Here is a 17361-nt window from a genome sequence, read left to right as displayed (position 1 = left end):
CCCATCCTTAGCCAGGAAAGGACTTGCTGGCAAATTAATGTAGGTCTGATTTTTTTTTTCTTTTTCAAGGCTCTTAGTGGACCGAAGCCTGAATTCCTCTTGAATGTTAATGGGAGTGGAGACTTAGCACCTTAGATCTTTGAGATTGCTCGAATCCAGGGTGCTTGCTGGAGGGAAGCAAGTGAAACATGGATATATACATGCTCATATGGTGCCAGAATGAACTGATGAAAATGGGGTGTGGCCCTGGTTTTACAGATAAATCGGGATTTCCGTACTCCTTTGCCAAAAGACGGAGCGAGCGTGTGCTGGTGTTAGGATACGGACGTGTTTCTGTGTCTGGTGGGGAGCTGTGCAGGCGTGGGGGTAAAACGCTGCAGACTGGCAAAATTAAAATGCTCTTTGCTGTCCACTTTGCTGAGGGGCTGTGCAGCTGGAATAATGAGATTTGGCTTTCCGATGGGCTGGGTGAGGAATGGGTGTAACGGAATTCGGAGAGGAACACGTAATTGGAGCAGAATCCCATTGTATTCCCGGCACACGGGGTCAGCTTGTTATGTCACCACAGGCTGGGCACAGCAAGCTGCAGGGCTCAGGTTCAGGTAGAACTCACCCAGGCTCACTAACACACCAGCTAAAGACCTTTGGAAGGGGAAGTTACAGTAAATGGTAATTTTGGAACTTCTCCATGGTATGTAGAGGCAAGCCAACGCCATCCTTGCTAAATCCAGTCTTGCATAAGGAGTTGTGATATGCTCAAGCCAGACTTTCTGCTGGCAGTCCTGTAGACAGACTGTGTCCAGATAAGGCCTTGTCTTCATTAGCAATTTAGGTCACTAACTCGTCTCTTCCTTCCAAACTGACAGAGTTGCGGACAAGGACAGGTCACACTTGATGCTGTGTCAGCTGGCTGTGGCTAAACCCCGATTCACATGCTGTAACTTGTTTTTTCAGTGAGATTCTTTGCACCATGTGCCCCCAGCTTTTAAGGATGGACTTTGGTATACTAATGCTGTGTGGCAGTCTGCAGTGCCTGATGGCAGGTAACAGCACAGTATGGCTTCACATTCAATTTTTGCAGTTCAGATTCTTTCTCAGGGCTATTCCTTTGCTGTTTGCTCTGCTAATTTCTCTGGAAGTTATATAACCTATGTAACTCATCTACTCTGATTCACAGGGTGTAAAACCTGGGTCAGGTCTTGCCCTGTGTGTGAGGTTTTGTTGGTTGGTTTTGTTTGGTCCAATCCCACGAGACATCACTGATTTATAAAGTTTGGCTTGCTTTACTCTGTCATTCTGACTGGGACCAAATTCTATTTGATCTTCCTCTAGCTACATAAAATTAGATCTTTAAACTTTTAGGGTACATCTCTGTTTACATGTACAGCAAAAAGTGTATCAGGTAATTCTTTCTTCACTACTTCTTTCCATCAGTGGCTCAGCTGGAAACAAGCTCTCACCTTACTCATTTGTGTGGGTAGAAGTTATTGTTTCATGTTTTTAGGGCAGTGCCATAAACATATCTTTCAGGCCCAGCATTCAGTGCCCTGATTGCTTGGAATTGTCTTCTTCCTTGAATACTTTCTGTGTTATCAATAGGAGCCTGCTTGGCAGACAGCTCCACAAATGGAGGACTGTCTGAGGATTTGCCTCGAGTTTGTTGCTGGAATTCCTTCTCAGAAGCTTATGTCAAATGACAGCCTTTTTCTCAGGATAGGGTCATATAGTGTTTCCTCAGCGTAGTTATTCTTTATTTTTGGTTGCTGTTCTTTTTCTCATAATGGAAAATCTGTAACAGGTGGCCACAGGCACACCAGACTTTCATGCTTGGGAGCATAAAGGACCATATGCTGTATGGTGGCATGTATGGAGATAATAAATTGTAGGAAAAGGCAACCAGTTTATGTGAAAAGTAAGAGCTGGCCTGAATTTTTGATTCAAACTTGGCTGAAGTAAAACCTTCTCTGTTCTCAAAGTATGGTTGTTTTATTTTGTTGTTGCTTTGCTGGCTACTAACTGGTTTGTGCTGGAAGTGAATTTTTTTTCGATTTGCGAAGAGGAATGTTCTGACATTTTTACCAGACACTCTGGGTGAGACCCGGGACCCTTGAAGTCAGCTGGACTTTTGCCAGAGGCTTTAATGTGGCCAACATTTCGCTGCATGAGAACCGTTTTGCTTGGTTCTGGGTAGGGTATGTCAGAAAGTAACAGGAATCTTCAAGGCGAGGATTTTGTGGGGAGATTTTGGACTAAATGCTTTCTTGGTCTAAAAGTGCTCAGGAAGGCAGGATAATGATTGTCGAGAATAAACTTCCTTTATAATATTCACATATCAGCCAGCGGTGATACGCTGTTGACCTTCAGTTTCCTTTTGTTGTACGATTTGAACTGAAGGCTTTAGATTTTCTTTTGAATTGCCTGTTTGTGAATATATGAAATAAAAATAATATAATGTTGGTTGAAGCTGAATTCGGCCTGGGCTGTACAGCTCTATTTACCCAGAGATTGTGCTGTTTCAGCCATGAACTAGGGTCTGTTATCTAAAGGATATAGATTCTGAGTTTCCCTATTTCCCACTTAAATTTTGTATTCTGAATTTAAATTCTGTATTCTGTATTTTGACCAAGGGAAGATTGTGGGTGTGTGTTTTGTTTTTCAGGGGCTGCTTAATATCAGTCTCTAGAGTAAGGAAGGGAGAGGTATATTTCATGAATATACTAAAGTATTGAACATTGACAAGAGATAATTCTGTGTTTGGTCAGAAAGTACTGTTTGTAAAGATCTTACAGATGCAGTTGGCTGCTTAAACATATGCTAGAACTGTTCAAATGAAAAAGTACAAGTGAAACTGGACTAGCTGAAGTTAGTTACCATAAACCTACCCTGGTGTTTGTGGCTTTTTTTGCTTTTGTTCCTCACACCCCATGATTGTGGGACAAATTCATTTAGCAGCTGATGATTCTGCATAGTTTTCCACTCAAACAACTGCAGTCAAAAATAATGTGGGAAGGTCAGAACAAAAATTAGGGGATTTATGTGCAAGCAGGGTATTTTAGGTGAGTTGGGGGGGAAAAACCCTCACATTGTCAAAGGATGTATACAGTGGAAAGGATGTATTGCATACAAGGAAAATTTATTGAGTAACTTTCTCTCACTGTAGTGTCTTACTTAAAGAGTTTTGCAATTACAGGCTGATAATTTCTTCCTGAAATGCAAATTAATTAGATCTGTTTCTGATCACGGGCTTGCTGTTTTGAAAAATCAGTTAATTTAGAGCTCTCATCCTTTCCAAATAACTCACTGCAAACCACAACTTTGCACTGTAAATAATGAATCCACACAAAAGGCCTTGTTCTTGTCCCTCAGTCCTACTGTCTTTTTGTTGCATTGAATTTTTTTTTTTTTTTACATTTAAAAAAAACCGTCAGATTTGGTGTTTTTGAAAGGAGCAAGTTCTCAGAGCATCTTGTAATGACTGTCCGTGGACTGGAGGGGAGGGAAGAGAGTTGAAATGGAAAACGAATTAGATTCTTAAGCTGTGGAAGGGGGAACATTCCTATGCAGAGAAGCGACTCTGGAGATAAGTTTTAATTTCCTGAGCTCCAGTCCCTGTATAGGAACATTGGAAGACTTCCTTCCTGATCACCAAGTCAAGCCAGGGGCTGTGTTAGCGGTGTGTGTCTGTCTGTAATTGCGTGCTTGTGTCTGCATTTGCATAACTGCAGCATCAGTGCAAGCACCTGTAGGGATGGCAGTCACTTTTAATGTTGTGTGCTGCTGTGTTCAAGGTCTGGCATGTAACAGACTCCTTTGGATTTCTCTAGAGGATCTCTTTTGTACTTTGTCTCTACTTAGAAAAGAAAGCCCAAGCGAAACCAAAAATGAGAAAAGCATCCTCCCCGACCACTTGTCCTGTATTTTTGAGAGGATCTGAGCTGTGGTGCAGCTTCAGGAGCGGCCAAGTCGCTGAGGTGGATGCGTTGCAGATTTCCAGTGCACGTGTCTCCTGTGTGTGCAGCTTTGCTAGAACTGTTTCTGTCTTACTGAGGTCTCAGGGGTCCACGATTACTCAGGCAAAAACCATGAAGCTCACTTTGAGTGATACCCAATAAGCATTTGGGTAACAAATACTAGGAGAACTTTCTCAGGATGTTCATTTGTTTACAGAAGGCACAAAGCGCTTCCAGAAAAAGTGTAGATTACCTCAAATTCTCCATTTGCAATAATATGTTTACAGCCTCAGACTGTTTCATTTTAGCAGTTCCAGTTTCTAGTAAAACTGCTTTATTTTGCTGTTTCTGTTTGTTTGTTTTATTTTTATAAGTGAATCCCAGTGGTTCTCCCATAAGTCTAAGGAATATTGTGCTAAACTGAGCCACAGTATAACTTGCTTAGTGAAGCACAGATTTACTGGAAATCCAGGCCATTGCCTGGATATCCCCGACTGAAATAAAACTGCATGCGTCCCTCACTGCTGTTTGTGCGACAGCATCTGAATTAAGGGTATCACTGAGCTGCTTTGCATTTATCAGTTAACCCACTGGAATGTCAGATACGTTGCTTAAGTTGCCATGAGCTTTAAGTATAATAGGTTTTAATTCCACTTGTCAATAGCTCTTTTTTACAGTTATTTTTTACAATAACCATTCATAATTAAGACTTCGCCCCAGAGCGTTTATTTTGTACTACAGTGAGAGAATTTTTTTTTAAGAAAGCACCGAATTTAAATGTATTGACGGTACACAAGGTCAGAAAACAACTTTAGATTATTTTAAAATTGTACAAGCATATTTCTTGTAAAAATGAAACTTTATAGACTGTGTAGTTATTTAACTTTTTCTATACAACTACTTCAGAGAAAGGGTAAAAAAGTCATAAACTTAAAGAGATTCTGATGGCGCTAGAGTGTTGCCAAGCAAACCATTAAAGATAAGTCAAACTGTAATTCTGTAGGAATGCTATGAAATACTTCTGCATATGGACTGTAGTTGTTTTTGGGTTCCTAAAAGTGCTTGTGTGAAAAGTCAGCTGTGGAAATGGCTGGCTAGCTAAAAGCTATGATTCCTGCAGCTTGACTGTTGTGGGGAGAGGTTTTTTCCCTGTGAAAACAGTTGTAGAGTGGAACATCTGAAAAATATGTTCCATGCAAAATGGATCTTCACACACATTTATTTTGACATTTAGGTTTGATTTGAGAGAGTGAGAGAGAGAATATTCTGAAATAGCCATTCACAGATGGCTTGTGAGGGTTTTAGGCTTTTATATGCTTCTCTGTGGTTTTGGTTTGGGGTGGATTTTCTGCGTATGTTTGCGGACTTGTCAATCCCCCTCTTCCCCTAGATCACATGTTTAATTTTTTATGACTTGAATTTTTTTTATCCTTTTCCCAAAAGCTGATGTTAAAAAAAAGAAAAAAGGAAAAGAAACCCCTCCCTCCCCAACCTTAAAAACAACAACAAACAGCCCCAAACCAACCAAAAAACCAAGCTCTCAAACCCCTGACCAACCCCCAGTCACCACCCCAAGGTATAACTTCCTGTGATAAAAATTCTGTCATCAGTGAGTAAAAATTTTTGCATTTTGTGGATTTTGATAATACAGTAGAAAATTTTTCAGGAAGGAGGAAACCCTCCCACCTTTACAGCTTCAGCAGTAAGTGTGGGGAATCTAGAGGGCCCTGTACACTCAGCTGGAGGAGTGTGCCTGGAGAAATCTGGTGCTTGCCCAGCTGGATGTGTGAAATGCACATGCTGTGTATCTGGCCACCCTTCCACGGGGCTGGGTTTGACCTCTGTAGCCTTTATTGATGGAATATCCTCCCCAGGTGGGAGTCAGGAGGGAATTGTTAGAGCCTGTCTGCTTTCTTTTGAGAGTATTGAGTGAAAGCTGGTGCTGATAGATTGTGGTTGTGAAACATGCCTGAGAAGCAGGTCCATCTGTGTGAGAGGAATAGAGACTCTTAAGTGGGCGCTGGTGCTCTCTTCTTTGAGGAGTACCAGTGTGAAGTATTCATGTAGTCCAAATTTAATTACAAAATGAATAATCGGTTATTCTGTGTATTCAGTTATTTTTTGTTAAGGAAAACTGTATGTTGAGCTTCTGCTGAATGCCATCACTGATAGAGCTCTTCTTTATTTTGTTTTTAATCCCAGAAGAAGTTAGCTGTGTACAACAAGATGCAGGAGTCTCTGGAAGTGACCCTTCCCAGCAAGCAAGAGGAGGATGAGAAAGAGCAGCCTGCCGAGATGGAGTACCTGAACTCTCGCTGTGTCCTGTTCACCTACTTCCAGGGAGACATTGGTTCAGTGGTGGATGAGCACTTCTCCAGAGCTTTGAGCCAAGCCAGTAGCTTCAATTCAGAGACTGCCCTTTCCAAGAGCAAGGCAGGGCTGAATCCTCTGTGGAGAGGTAAGAGGGGCAGGAACTCGCTCTCTGTGGTGTGGCTTACTCGGGCTGCACTGCAGTAACACACATTGCAGTGCAGCTGAAATTCTGCTTTCTGTGGAAGTGGGAAAATCCCCCTCAGATCTCCAAGAGCTGAAGAGCTTCTTGGGTTGAGTGATCTGAGGTGTTAAAGGGGGAGAGAGAGCAGCCGAAGGCATGAAAGGAGCAGGCATCTCCTGCTCCAGCCATATCCTATCTCTGCCAGGAGCTGGGGAGGGAGCTTCACAAAGTCTGCTGCGAGGTTGGAGGCTTTTTTTTTTAGCTGCAAGTGTGAAACTTGGCCTGTGAGGCAAGAGCAAAGCTTCTTTGGGGTGCTGGCCTTGGACCTAAAGGAAAAGCTATGCAGCCTTCTCGAGTGACTTTGTCACGCAGTATTTTCCTTTGCAGCTTGCTTGTGGGAGAGGTACAGATGATGTTCTGGCTTGCTGGGTGTAAAATGGCCAGGACATTACTCTGTCTCTAAGCAGGGAGCAGAAATGTGGTAGGTTCTGCGAGGCATTTACTCGTTCTCCTAACATCTACCTCTTGTTATGCACGTAAGTGCTTATACATATGTATTGGTGTGACAAAGAGCAGATCTTGCCAGAGACACTAGGTAGCCCTTAACAGACAAGACTTCCAAATTGGAAAAAGCGTAGCAGTAAGATGCTGTTTCCATTTTGCTGGATGTGGCAGTCTGGGTATTTTTTAAGATCTCCACAGCTGCATTGTTTCTGATCACATCCTTACGTGGATTGGCAGAGGGGTGCAAACTGAGCAAATGAGTAATGGTGAGCCTGGGTTGGTGAGAGAGGTAATGTGGGATCTGAACAGGAGCAGTGGTGTTCTCATCAGCGATGTGGAGGTGAGAGTGCATTGATGATAGCCACAGATACTAAAGAGAGATGGGATATTTGGAAACATCTGTGAAGAGAAAAATAGCACACAAGAACTTGCTTTCCAGAAGGATGATGACAAATCCGAGGAAGTTTAAGCAAAGGTCAGCACAAGTGGCTGGGGAGCTGGAGGAATTTATGGCTTGAGCCGGGACCATTAACGTTAATGGGAAATTTTCCGTTGACTCGACTGAGAGCAGGATTGAACCTATGCTTACTAAAACGGAGACTGGAGCGTTTATAAATGGCCCAGACAGGCTATAACTGTTTTAGCAACAGGATCAAGGCAGTCCCCAGAGACCCCATGCCCACAGCAAGCCCTCTTCATCGAGCTTGGGGATGTTCCATGGGTGTGGCTGTGTGTCTTCCCTTTGGCCTCAGACATACCCTGTTGTTTTTCCCTGTCCCCCCTCTGTGGTTTCACAACCATCCCCAGAGGGCTCTGCAGGGATGTGAGTGGTGTGGTGTGAGGGTTCTCCAGCCATGCTGCCCCCTGACCCCGTGTGCCCCATGCCCTCAGTGGGGAATGGAGGTTGGTATGTCCTGAACATCTTCTGGGAATAAGTAAGGAGATACACCCTGTGCCATCCCTGCACCTGCTGGACGGGCGTGAAAATCCCTGGGGAGGCTGCTGGGAGCTGAGGGCATTTGTTGCTCCAGAGAAGAGAAGCTGACAGGAGCTTTTTCAGAAACCCATCTGGGCCTGATACATTTCTGCTTGAAAACAAGGGGGAAGGACCAACACAGTGAGCTTGGTCTTCTGATTTATGCACAATATCTAAGATGCTCAGTTACGGCACGTGAATGTGAGCTTATGTCCCATTACCTAAAGAAGTTAAAATATCATTAGCTTGAGGTTCTTCCATAAATAACCTTCATGGGTAGTCAGAATTGCTGTCAATTTCTTATTCAGAGATAAATTAGAAAGAAAAATACTTTTAGCAATAGCTGTTTTGGCAGATGCATGTTTCAGTGGAAAGTGTGTGAGCATGAACTGGCTCCCCAGCTCACTGCATTTTCTTCTTTATCTGAAAGAAGGTATTAGCAATGTTTTTGACTTCTTTTTTCATCTTTTTTCTTGCCCTTTTAAATTTTTTTTTTTAAAGGTGTTCTGATAAAGATACAAACTCTGATTTTATCATTAAGGTGATATTGCAGAGGGTTTTTTGTTTGTTTTGAGGAGGGATTTTGCTTAAGTATAAAAACTAGAATCTGTTGTTCTGAAAAGAGCAAGTTTTCATCATTTGCATGGTGAAGCTACTGATGAGATTAGGCTAAAATTATTTGGAAAACTGATTTTTTTATAAAATACAGTTCTGTATGACAGGCTCGAGTAATGTGAATATTGAATTTTAGGTGTAGCTGCCTGAAATCTTTTGCTGGTGCTAATGATACCTTGACACTAATGTTACTTTAATGGTATTTTTATCAACATTTTTCTCCTTGCTGGAAGTGTTGGGTTGTTTTTCTATCTTACTTTTCTTTCCTCTTGGCTTAAGTGAGAGCTGATGTGGTGCTACAGAAAGCTCCATACGTTCTTTTCCTTTGTTCCAGTGTGTGCACTTCTGCGTGTTTTCAGAGTGTGTTGTGAACATTTGAGTTGGCCACCTTGAACATTTGCATCAGCCACAGCTCCGTGGTCCCTGGGATGCTGCCTTGTCCCTGCCTCCCTGTGCTTAGGGTAGGAAATTGTGGTAACTGTAGTATCTTTCTTGGCACACAGTTTTTTGTGAAATGCCTCCTGAAAAGCCATGGAAGCACAAGAGATTTTTGAATTATGTTTTTTTTCTTTCTCAAGAGCAGTGTGGAAATGGCTGTTGCTCCATGTTCCATAGAGGCCAGGTATCCCTGAGCACTTGGGGTGGATAAAATTTTCCTGCATGTTTATGTGACATGGACTGAGCCTTTATGTCCAGTGACAGGACTGACCTTCCCCAGTGAGAATGGCCACTCTCAGTGATGCCAGTGGGGGCTGGCCTGTGACAGTGTCAGGCAGCAGTGATGGCTTTGGGAAACCTGCACAGGTTTGCAAAATGGAGATGACCAAACATGTTTGCTGTGGCCTGGACCTCCTGCATGACTGGTAAAGCCAAGCTGTTAAGCAATCTGGGATGAATTCATGTTGGCAGATTCAGTGGTTTAAAGTGCTCTCTCCTGTTTCTAAAGCTGTCCTGCAGATACTTTGTGGTTTTCTGTGCTTTTTTGAAGTGCAGAGCTTTGGATTTAGAGCTTTTCCATGCAGATAACAGCCAGATAGTTTTCAAAAACTCGAATACAGAGGTTAATTTTCCAGAACACAGGCAGAGCATTGTCAAGCTGTGCTCCTCTGTTAACTAGTGTGGAAAACAACAGCGTGGACATGAAGTTGGATTTTTTTTTTTTTTTTCTGTATCAGCCCTGCTGCCAGCAGCACAAGCCATACATACTCTCCATCTCAGAGTAATCCCTTTTTACAAGGAATGGTTTACAAACAAGGAACAATACCAATTTTGGAGGAGTGCTAAGGCTTCTGTAATATGCTTGAAGCTCTCTGTAGTCTTCAAACATGAATTGCAATAAAAATACATTGCTAAAAGCAGCCCAACCTCTTGAAGAAACCCATGGAGTGCAGCTTGCCAGATAAGTTTGCAGCCTCTGAAGCATTTTGGCACAAAGCATCCACAACGTTTGTCCATGGTATGTTTGCAAAGTTTGTTTCCAATATCGGAAGTTAATCAGACTCAAGAACTGCCTAAATCAAAGCCAACTGATGTGTGGAAAATTTTCTATGATTTTAATGGATTTTAAAACAGAGACACGAGTGTCCTAGTGATGCAGTCAGAAAACACTTTCAATTTTTTTACTTCCAAAATATTTTTGTATAAGCAAAGTTCATGGGCAGGAGTGTTTGAAGAATCTGTTCATTCTCAATGGTGTCTTCACCCAAGTCTCATTCCAGCTGCTTATTAAACAAAGCAAAACAAAAGGTGATTTAAAAAAAATAGTAGTTTTACAAAAGTTATGAGGAACAGAGGATTCCTCGCCTCATCAAATACTGAACTTCCCTGGGCTTTATTCTCCATAGGCTATTTTTATGACTGTTCTTTCATCAGAGGTGAAGTTCTGTATTTTTATGTTTCCATCTTTGACCAAAAAAAAAAAAGTCCTATCAGAGCTGAGAAATATTGCATGAAGCAGTGCTTTTTAGCATGAGCTGGCAAGAGGATTGTGAGAATGGAGAAGCCAAGACTTTGCTACACATCAAAAACACTAACTGCTTCTTCAAAAGAGGAATTTTTAGAATGTGATTTCATAATGTGAAGGTATTGGAATCCATTTAAATATAATCTGGGCCCTAGCAGTAAGAAGCAGCAAGTCTTTTAGTTCTGACAAAAACCTTTTTGTGGTATATAGATGGTTCTGCTTGTATGATCCTGTTGGGTAGAGGCTATCATGATATATTCTATGAGGGACTAGCATAAGCTGTGTTAGATATGACCTTTATCCCATCAAAGCATTAGCAATTAGTTTTAGAAAATCAGGTATTCTTTTAGCCACATGTTTCCTGTTCTGCAGTGTGAGCTGGTTCTCTTTCCTCTGAAGCATTTGCAGCCACAGCAGCTGCCTTTCTAAATTATGTGCTCTAGTCTGGGCAGGAGTTAGTGTCTCCTCACAATTTCTGTACCAAGATCCTGAGAGGGTTCTGACTCTACAGCCTGAAAAAGAAAAATCTTCTTGGAAGGGGGGTGGGGGGGAATCTTATGTATGTAAAAACCTGATGGAGGGAATGAAGATGGGGGATCCAGGCTCGCTTCAGCAATGCCTGCTGACAGAACAGGAGGCAATAGGCAGAGATTAGAAAACAGGAAATTCCATCTGAATACAAGAAAACTTTTTGTTTTGTTGGATTTCTTAGGTTGGTTGTTGCTTTTGGGGAATTTTTTTTGAAAGGCTGCAGAGTCTAGCGCTCACTCAAAATCTGACTAGACATGGTCCTGGACGATTGCTCCAGGTGACCCCACTTGAGAAGGGGAATTGGACTATATAATCTTCCTACCTCAAATGTCCTGTGATTCTCTATTTACTGAGGCAGCTTGAGTTCAGCGTTACGAACTTCAGAGCGCACCAAATCGTTGTGGGGTTTTTGTCACGGAATGTGTTGTTCAGTTTCAGTCACACTCCACTTCTTTCCTCCCCACCAGAAAGCTCAACAATTTCCAGCCAAAGGAGCGGATTCCCGACCTCATTCTGGACCAGCTCTTACCAGCCTCCTCCTCCACCCTGCTTAAGCGGAGTGCACCCTGATTTCCCCGTGACTGCACCAGGCACCTTCCCGACCCCAGATCCCAGCGGCTGGCCGGGACACGGCCTTCACCAGACTGCCCCAGCTCCTCCCCCGGCCGCCTCCGAGTCCTGGCATTACCCCTTAGCGTCTCAGGTGAGCCCCCCGTACGCACACATGCACGATGTGTACGTGCACCGCCACCACCCTCACCCCCACGTGCACCACCACCACCACCACCACCACGGCCCCGGCTCGCAGCGCGACCCCCGCTTCGGCTCGCTGCTGGTGCCCTCGGTGCGCGCTGCCAGGATCCCCGCTGCCCCGGGTGACGGCACCAAGGCAGACCCCGCCGCCGTCACCGGCGCTACCTCAGCCTGGGCCGGAGCCTTCCACGGGACGGTGGACATCGTGCCGAGCTTCGGGTTCGATACAGGTGAGATGGTTCGGTTTGGTTGGGTTGGGTTTTTTTTTTGTTGGTGGTGTTGTTGTCTGTGATTTGTTTGAGCGGAGATGTGAACTCCCTGCAGCTGAGGCAGGGCTGGCTCTCGGAGCCGTGTGTCGTTGTTGAGGCAGGACGGGAATGAAGAGACTTTGACCAGAAGGCTGCTGAGAGTAAAACTCCAATTTATTCAAAATACACCGCTCTTTTATACAGAGCTTCATGAGGACCAAATCCATTGGTTCTGAAGTGAAAACAATCCACACCATTGGTGCAAAGTGCTTGACGCACAGTGATAGAACTTAACTATAATCAATGTGAAAAACAAGAATTATTTACATTCTTCTCCAGCTCTTTCCCAGGCTTCTGCCTGGCTAGAAATTCTCTGTTTCTTTCTTTGACTGAATCTGAGACCCACAGCCATGTCCAAATGTATTTCCAGGTGGGAATCCCTCCTGTAATTGCTGTCAGGGCAGCTCTCCCTGCTGTCTGCGGAGAGACCTTTATGTGCGTTGGTCCCATCCAAGCCAGATGAGTTGTGCCACAATCTGCAATTTTTGTGTAGCAGCCTGAACAAATACAAGTAAAGTCCAGGGTAAAGAAGCAGAAAAGGCCTTTGCATGGTATCCACGGGTGTTTAATTCAGCCGCACCGTGAGATGTTCAGAGTTCCCCAGCACGCCCATCTCCCAGCTCTCTCTCCATATCTGGAGGGGTCTGGGGGTGACCCTGCTCTCTGGGCAGTACAAAGATGAGGGAGTAGGGAAGGAGTGGCTCAGGGACACAGAAACCAACACAGGAACAGGGAAAGGAGCAACTGGGGTCTGACAGCTTTTTGAGGGAAGCTTCTTGTGCCTCCCTAAACCAGGGAAATGCCCCCCGGGGTCTCCACGTTTTTGTTTGTTTCTTTTTATTTAAATCTTGTGGGAAAATATTAATTATGCTTCTATGAGGAAGTTCTCAGCTTGTTCAGCTAGTTCATATGTGCATCCACCAGTATACAGCACCAATAAACTTAAGAATTTGCAGTACATGAGCACTGCACCTTGAGGTGGAACAGCTCAGCATTTTCTTCCTGTGTAGTATCCAGGTGTCACATGGAGAATACAGGTCCTGATTGAGCTGTTCTTGCCATCAAACTAAATATCTTTCTATAGGGTATAGGCAGAGGTGTGTGAATTAAATTCATTTTACTGCAGGGTCTGTAGTCTGAGCTGCAGACCATGAACTCCATCTGTGTCTGTGAGCTTTGAGTGGCAGTCTCTGCTCTCAGTATCAGAAGCAGTCTGGCAGCCCTCGGGGTTTGAAGTTTCTTGCAGTCGGCTGACTGACAGTTCCCAGTGCATCCATCCTGGAGCTCATGGGCCCCACTGAGGGCTCCCTTTTTGGTTTGATACTTATCTCACCAGCAGCAATCCTTGCAGATTAGTACTTCTTAAAGACGGTGTGTTATCTAATTGAGGAGGCATGAGGTTTGTATCTTTGTTCCCTTTTCTTAATCTATTTGTCTCCATTTTTGATAGCTCTCACTGACTGGTTCAATGTGTGAGAACCACTTCCTTACCTTGGTTAGTGGGCAGGGGAACAAAGAATGGATGGAGGAAAAAAGGCTGTTTCTTAAAGATGAAATATTACAAACCTAATTCAAATCTGTCTCTTCCCTTTAAAGCAACTGGGAACCAGTAATCTCCTCTAAATACTATGCCACTTGCTGTCTTGATGTCAATAAAACTAATGAAAAAGCTTATCAGGATTCCTAACAGTGGACAATCTATATATAAATAACATTTCTAGCTAAACCAGCGATACAAGAATAATTATATTTTATGTTTTTGGGTACAGAATGATAAACTAACCAGACCGGGATCTTGAGTTTTCCTTTGTGACAAATCCCATAAGGGGTGTGAGCTGCCTTCTCTGAAGCATGAGCAGGCTGTCACTGCCACTGGTGTAAGGGAGAAGCCCTCCTGGACCCAGCCCCAGCAGAGCCCTGGTATTTGGCTTAACTTTTGAGTGTGGAATGGAGAACTGTGTAAGGAATTGTTAGTCAGGAGAAGCCTCTGCCTGGCTTAGGTACAAGTCCAGCCTAGAGTGTGAGTTATTTTTCTCTTTAAGAGCAAGTACCTCAAAAAGGACTGGGTCCTAGCACTGCCTCAGAGAACAAGCACAGCTTTGGCTTGGTGCTGCCTGCTCCTTGTGAAAATCCCTGGGGAGGGGTGGTACAGTTGGGTGCTAATTTTGTCAGGATCCTGATTTGGCAGTGCCTTGCGTGTCATTTGGTTGCTCAGCATGGGAGACAGTGGAGAAGGTCTGAACTGTTAACTTCTGACCCATGCTTGGTTGTGTGGGTTTTAGTCTGCGAGTTCCTGTGGAGGAAAAGAAAGAGGGGAAACGTGTGACTGGTTTGAAGAACAGAATCTCAGCAAACCGATGTCTCACTAATTTGAGACTATTCAAAGGGGTCACTCACACTGAAACACAGCAGCAAAACCCTGTTAGGCAGCCCCAGTTTTGGAAACAAGGGTGCAAACAATGAAACACAGCAGGTAGTGGAAACCTGTGACATTCAAATTATTTGCTCTCTTCCTCTGCACACTCATCCCTCCCGTGCTTTCCAAGGAAGGGCAAGAAGGCTGAGCTCCCTTTTCAGCTTTGCCTGCAGCTTGTGCAGTTGAGACAAACAGGTTATAGGCACTTGAGGCCTGGAGAGAAGAGGGAGCTTATTTGCTCAGGGTTTTGTGTGCACATCCAGCAGAGTCATCCCAGGGAAAGTGTGGGGAGAGGAGGGGATTGCTCAAATACCACACGGAGTCACATCCAGAACCTGCTTCATGTACATTTCAGGGAAAGCAGATTTTTCTGGATAAATCTCCATATCACACAGCATTTCATTACATTTAACTCGAATGTCAAAGAGCTATCTCAACAGAGAGGCTACAAACTCAAGGGCCTGGAAGAGTGACATATGAAGTGCTTTCTCCAGAGTAGGGTAAGGACATAGTAGCAAGAATATGTCAGTTCTGAAAGTGTTTGTTCATATATCCTTGGAGAAAATAACCTGTGGAGCTGTCAGTATATCAGATTCCATGAGCGTCAGGTGATTTATGTTAAAGAAGTTCATTTGGTCTGTACCTGGACATTGCCTTTTGCAGTCCTTCACTTACAAACTGATTCTCCCTCTTCTTACCATGGGCCACATTTCTTGTGCTACTGTCACATGGATTATAGGAACATCTGCAAAATTCCTCACGCTGAATTATGTGGAATGATAGTGTTGGGATCAGGGCAGGCTGGCTGTAATCTTACCCTCTTCCAGCTACATTGTTGTGTCCCTGCCATGCCAAGCCAAATAATCTCATGAATGGATGATGCTGAATCACTTCAGAGGTTAAGAGGAGGTTCCCACTGCATACACGGTGTAGTTGGGAATTTATGTTTCAGAACACATTGTGTGGGACATCAGCACAGTGCCCTTCACAGAGCTGACAAACTATTGATCTGTCTGGCACATCTGTTTGAACTTACATGGTCCTGTTTTAGGGGATGAAGGAGGATTTAGCTACCTGATTGCCGTTAAATGTGGCTTGATCCTCGCGTTGTAGGCTGCAAATTAACCCTTTTAGAAGTTTCTGTATCAGTCCAAGTGCAATTAAAGAAGTGCTGGTCTGCATCAAGAGCTGTTAAAACCTGCTAGGTTTGTGTCTGCTGGTGTGTAGTGTCTATCCAAAGTGCACAAGCTACAGTGCTCAATAGAAGAGTACATTTCATGTCAAGCATTGATATAAACACATTGGAATAAGCAGAGATTGTTTGGATTTAGGGCTCAGTTCTTTGCCCTGCTGGTGTCAAGCAAAGCAAGGTCAGGCTGCCACCAGCTCTGCCTGTGGCTCAGGGCTGCAGCTGTAATCCAGTGTCACCACTAAAGCTTCCTGCTTGTGCTTAAGCCACGTCCAGCATTTCAGATCAGGGGTTGGGGAGGGGAATTTCTGTCTTGCAGAATGACACGCTCTAGCTGAGGGTGGTTGCAGCCATCAGTGCTTCCCTCAGGAGCAGGGTGGGAGGTGTCCTGCACCCCAGGCCCTTCAGGTGAGCAGTGGGGTTTGGCTGTGCTGCAGGAAGCCCGTGGAGGGAGCAGAACAGAGCATCTTGCCCTTGCCACTGCAGAGCCTAGGAGGATATCCTGTCCTGCTGTGGGACAGATGTGCTGGAGGAGGCTTCCTGCAGCCCCAGCACACTAACAGCAAGGCAGGACTTTGGCATGAGTGATGGCTGTAAATCTATTAAAATTGAGGTGTACATTCTTTATCCTGTAAAGTTATGCACATTGAGGTGAGTAATTTCAAATTTAGGTGAATTAATCACCATCCTTTAGTCCTGGTTTACTCAAACCCCCTTTTGGAAATGCCTGTATGTCAGTGTGATACATTGAATGTGGAGTTTGAGGGGCCAATCCCTTTTGTACGTTTTTCTCACACACATCCCACAAGTTTGTCCCAACTCATTTGATTTGCTTAGATATTCCCACAGGATTTTCATAATGTTAGTGTGGCAATTAGCTCTAATGTTGGTAGCCTAGGGAAAGGGGATTTTCCTGGAGTGGCAGTGCTGGGTCATGCAGTGCAAGTGAGGATTTCCTTGCTGAAAGGAAAGCACTGCAGGTGGAAGCTCTGGGTGAGCAGCCAGCCCTGGATTCCGTGTGAGGACTGCAGATGGCCTTGCCTTGAAGGAAATGGAAATACAATGAGGAGAAGGCATGGAAAGAGTTCTACCTTCAGTTCTGTAAATAGGACAACTTTGGTTTTTTGGGTTGTTTTCTCTTGCTGTTTAGAGTCTGTAGCTATACCTTAAGCCTTCTTGTTACAGTTATTTGTCTTGCAAAGACACCTGCCTAGGAAGGTGCCTGTTCAGCTGGTTATTCCCTTTCTACCACTTGCTGCTGTCAGGTGGAAGATCTCTTAAACATGTGTGTGTGTCATTTTTTTAAGCTGCCACCAGGAGCCATATAACCTGTTTCTCACAGGCTTCCATGGCCTCTGGTGTCCTTTAGTGGTCCACTGGTGAACTTAAATGACTTCTTTATGCTCTGAGAGGTTTCTGCTCTCTGATTCTTTTTTTTTTTATGTCATCTTTGTTTAAAAGAACTGTGAGCAGCAAGGGAAAAATAGCCCCAAATTGTCACCACTAACTTTGAGGGAGCTTTGAAGGGAGTTAACAGCAATTAGTTATGACTGTCTGTGTATGATGCTGCCAGGGAAACAAACAACTCTTAAGCAACAAGGAGACATCTTCATTGAATAAAGAACCTCTGAACTTCTTTTTATAGGCATGCTCTAGCTGAGG

The 17361-nt window shown here is 44.0% G+C and overlaps 1 protein-coding gene across 3 annotated transcripts in view; it reads left to right on the top strand.

Annotated features, from left to right (window-relative positions):
* VGLL3 (vestigial like family member 3) overlaps positions 1-17361 on the top strand; it is a 49042-nt gene that overhangs the window by 24575 nt on the left and 7106 nt on the right. For 2 of the 3 annotated variants that reach the window (XM_041713499.2, XM_030263142.4), the window contains exons 2-3: positions 6153-6408; positions 11501-12016. In XM_041713499.2, coding sequence (XP_041569433.2) covers positions 6177-6408; positions 11501-12016 — 748 coding nt within the window. In that variant the 5' untranslated portion in view covers positions 6153-6176. The remainder of the gene's footprint in view (positions 1-6152; positions 6409-11500; positions 12017-17361) is intronic. The other variant, XM_030263147.4, reaches the window with a different exon arrangement.

Source organism: Taeniopygia guttata, chromosome 1, assembly GCF_048771995.1.
Source record: "Taeniopygia guttata chromosome 1, bTaeGut7.mat, whole genome shotgun sequence".
Taxonomy (NCBI): Eukaryota; Metazoa; Chordata; class Aves; order Passeriformes; family Estrildidae; genus Taeniopygia; species Taeniopygia guttata.
The sequence above is the reverse complement of the archived record's forward strand: the minus strand, read 5'-3'. Positions and strand labels throughout refer to the sequence as shown.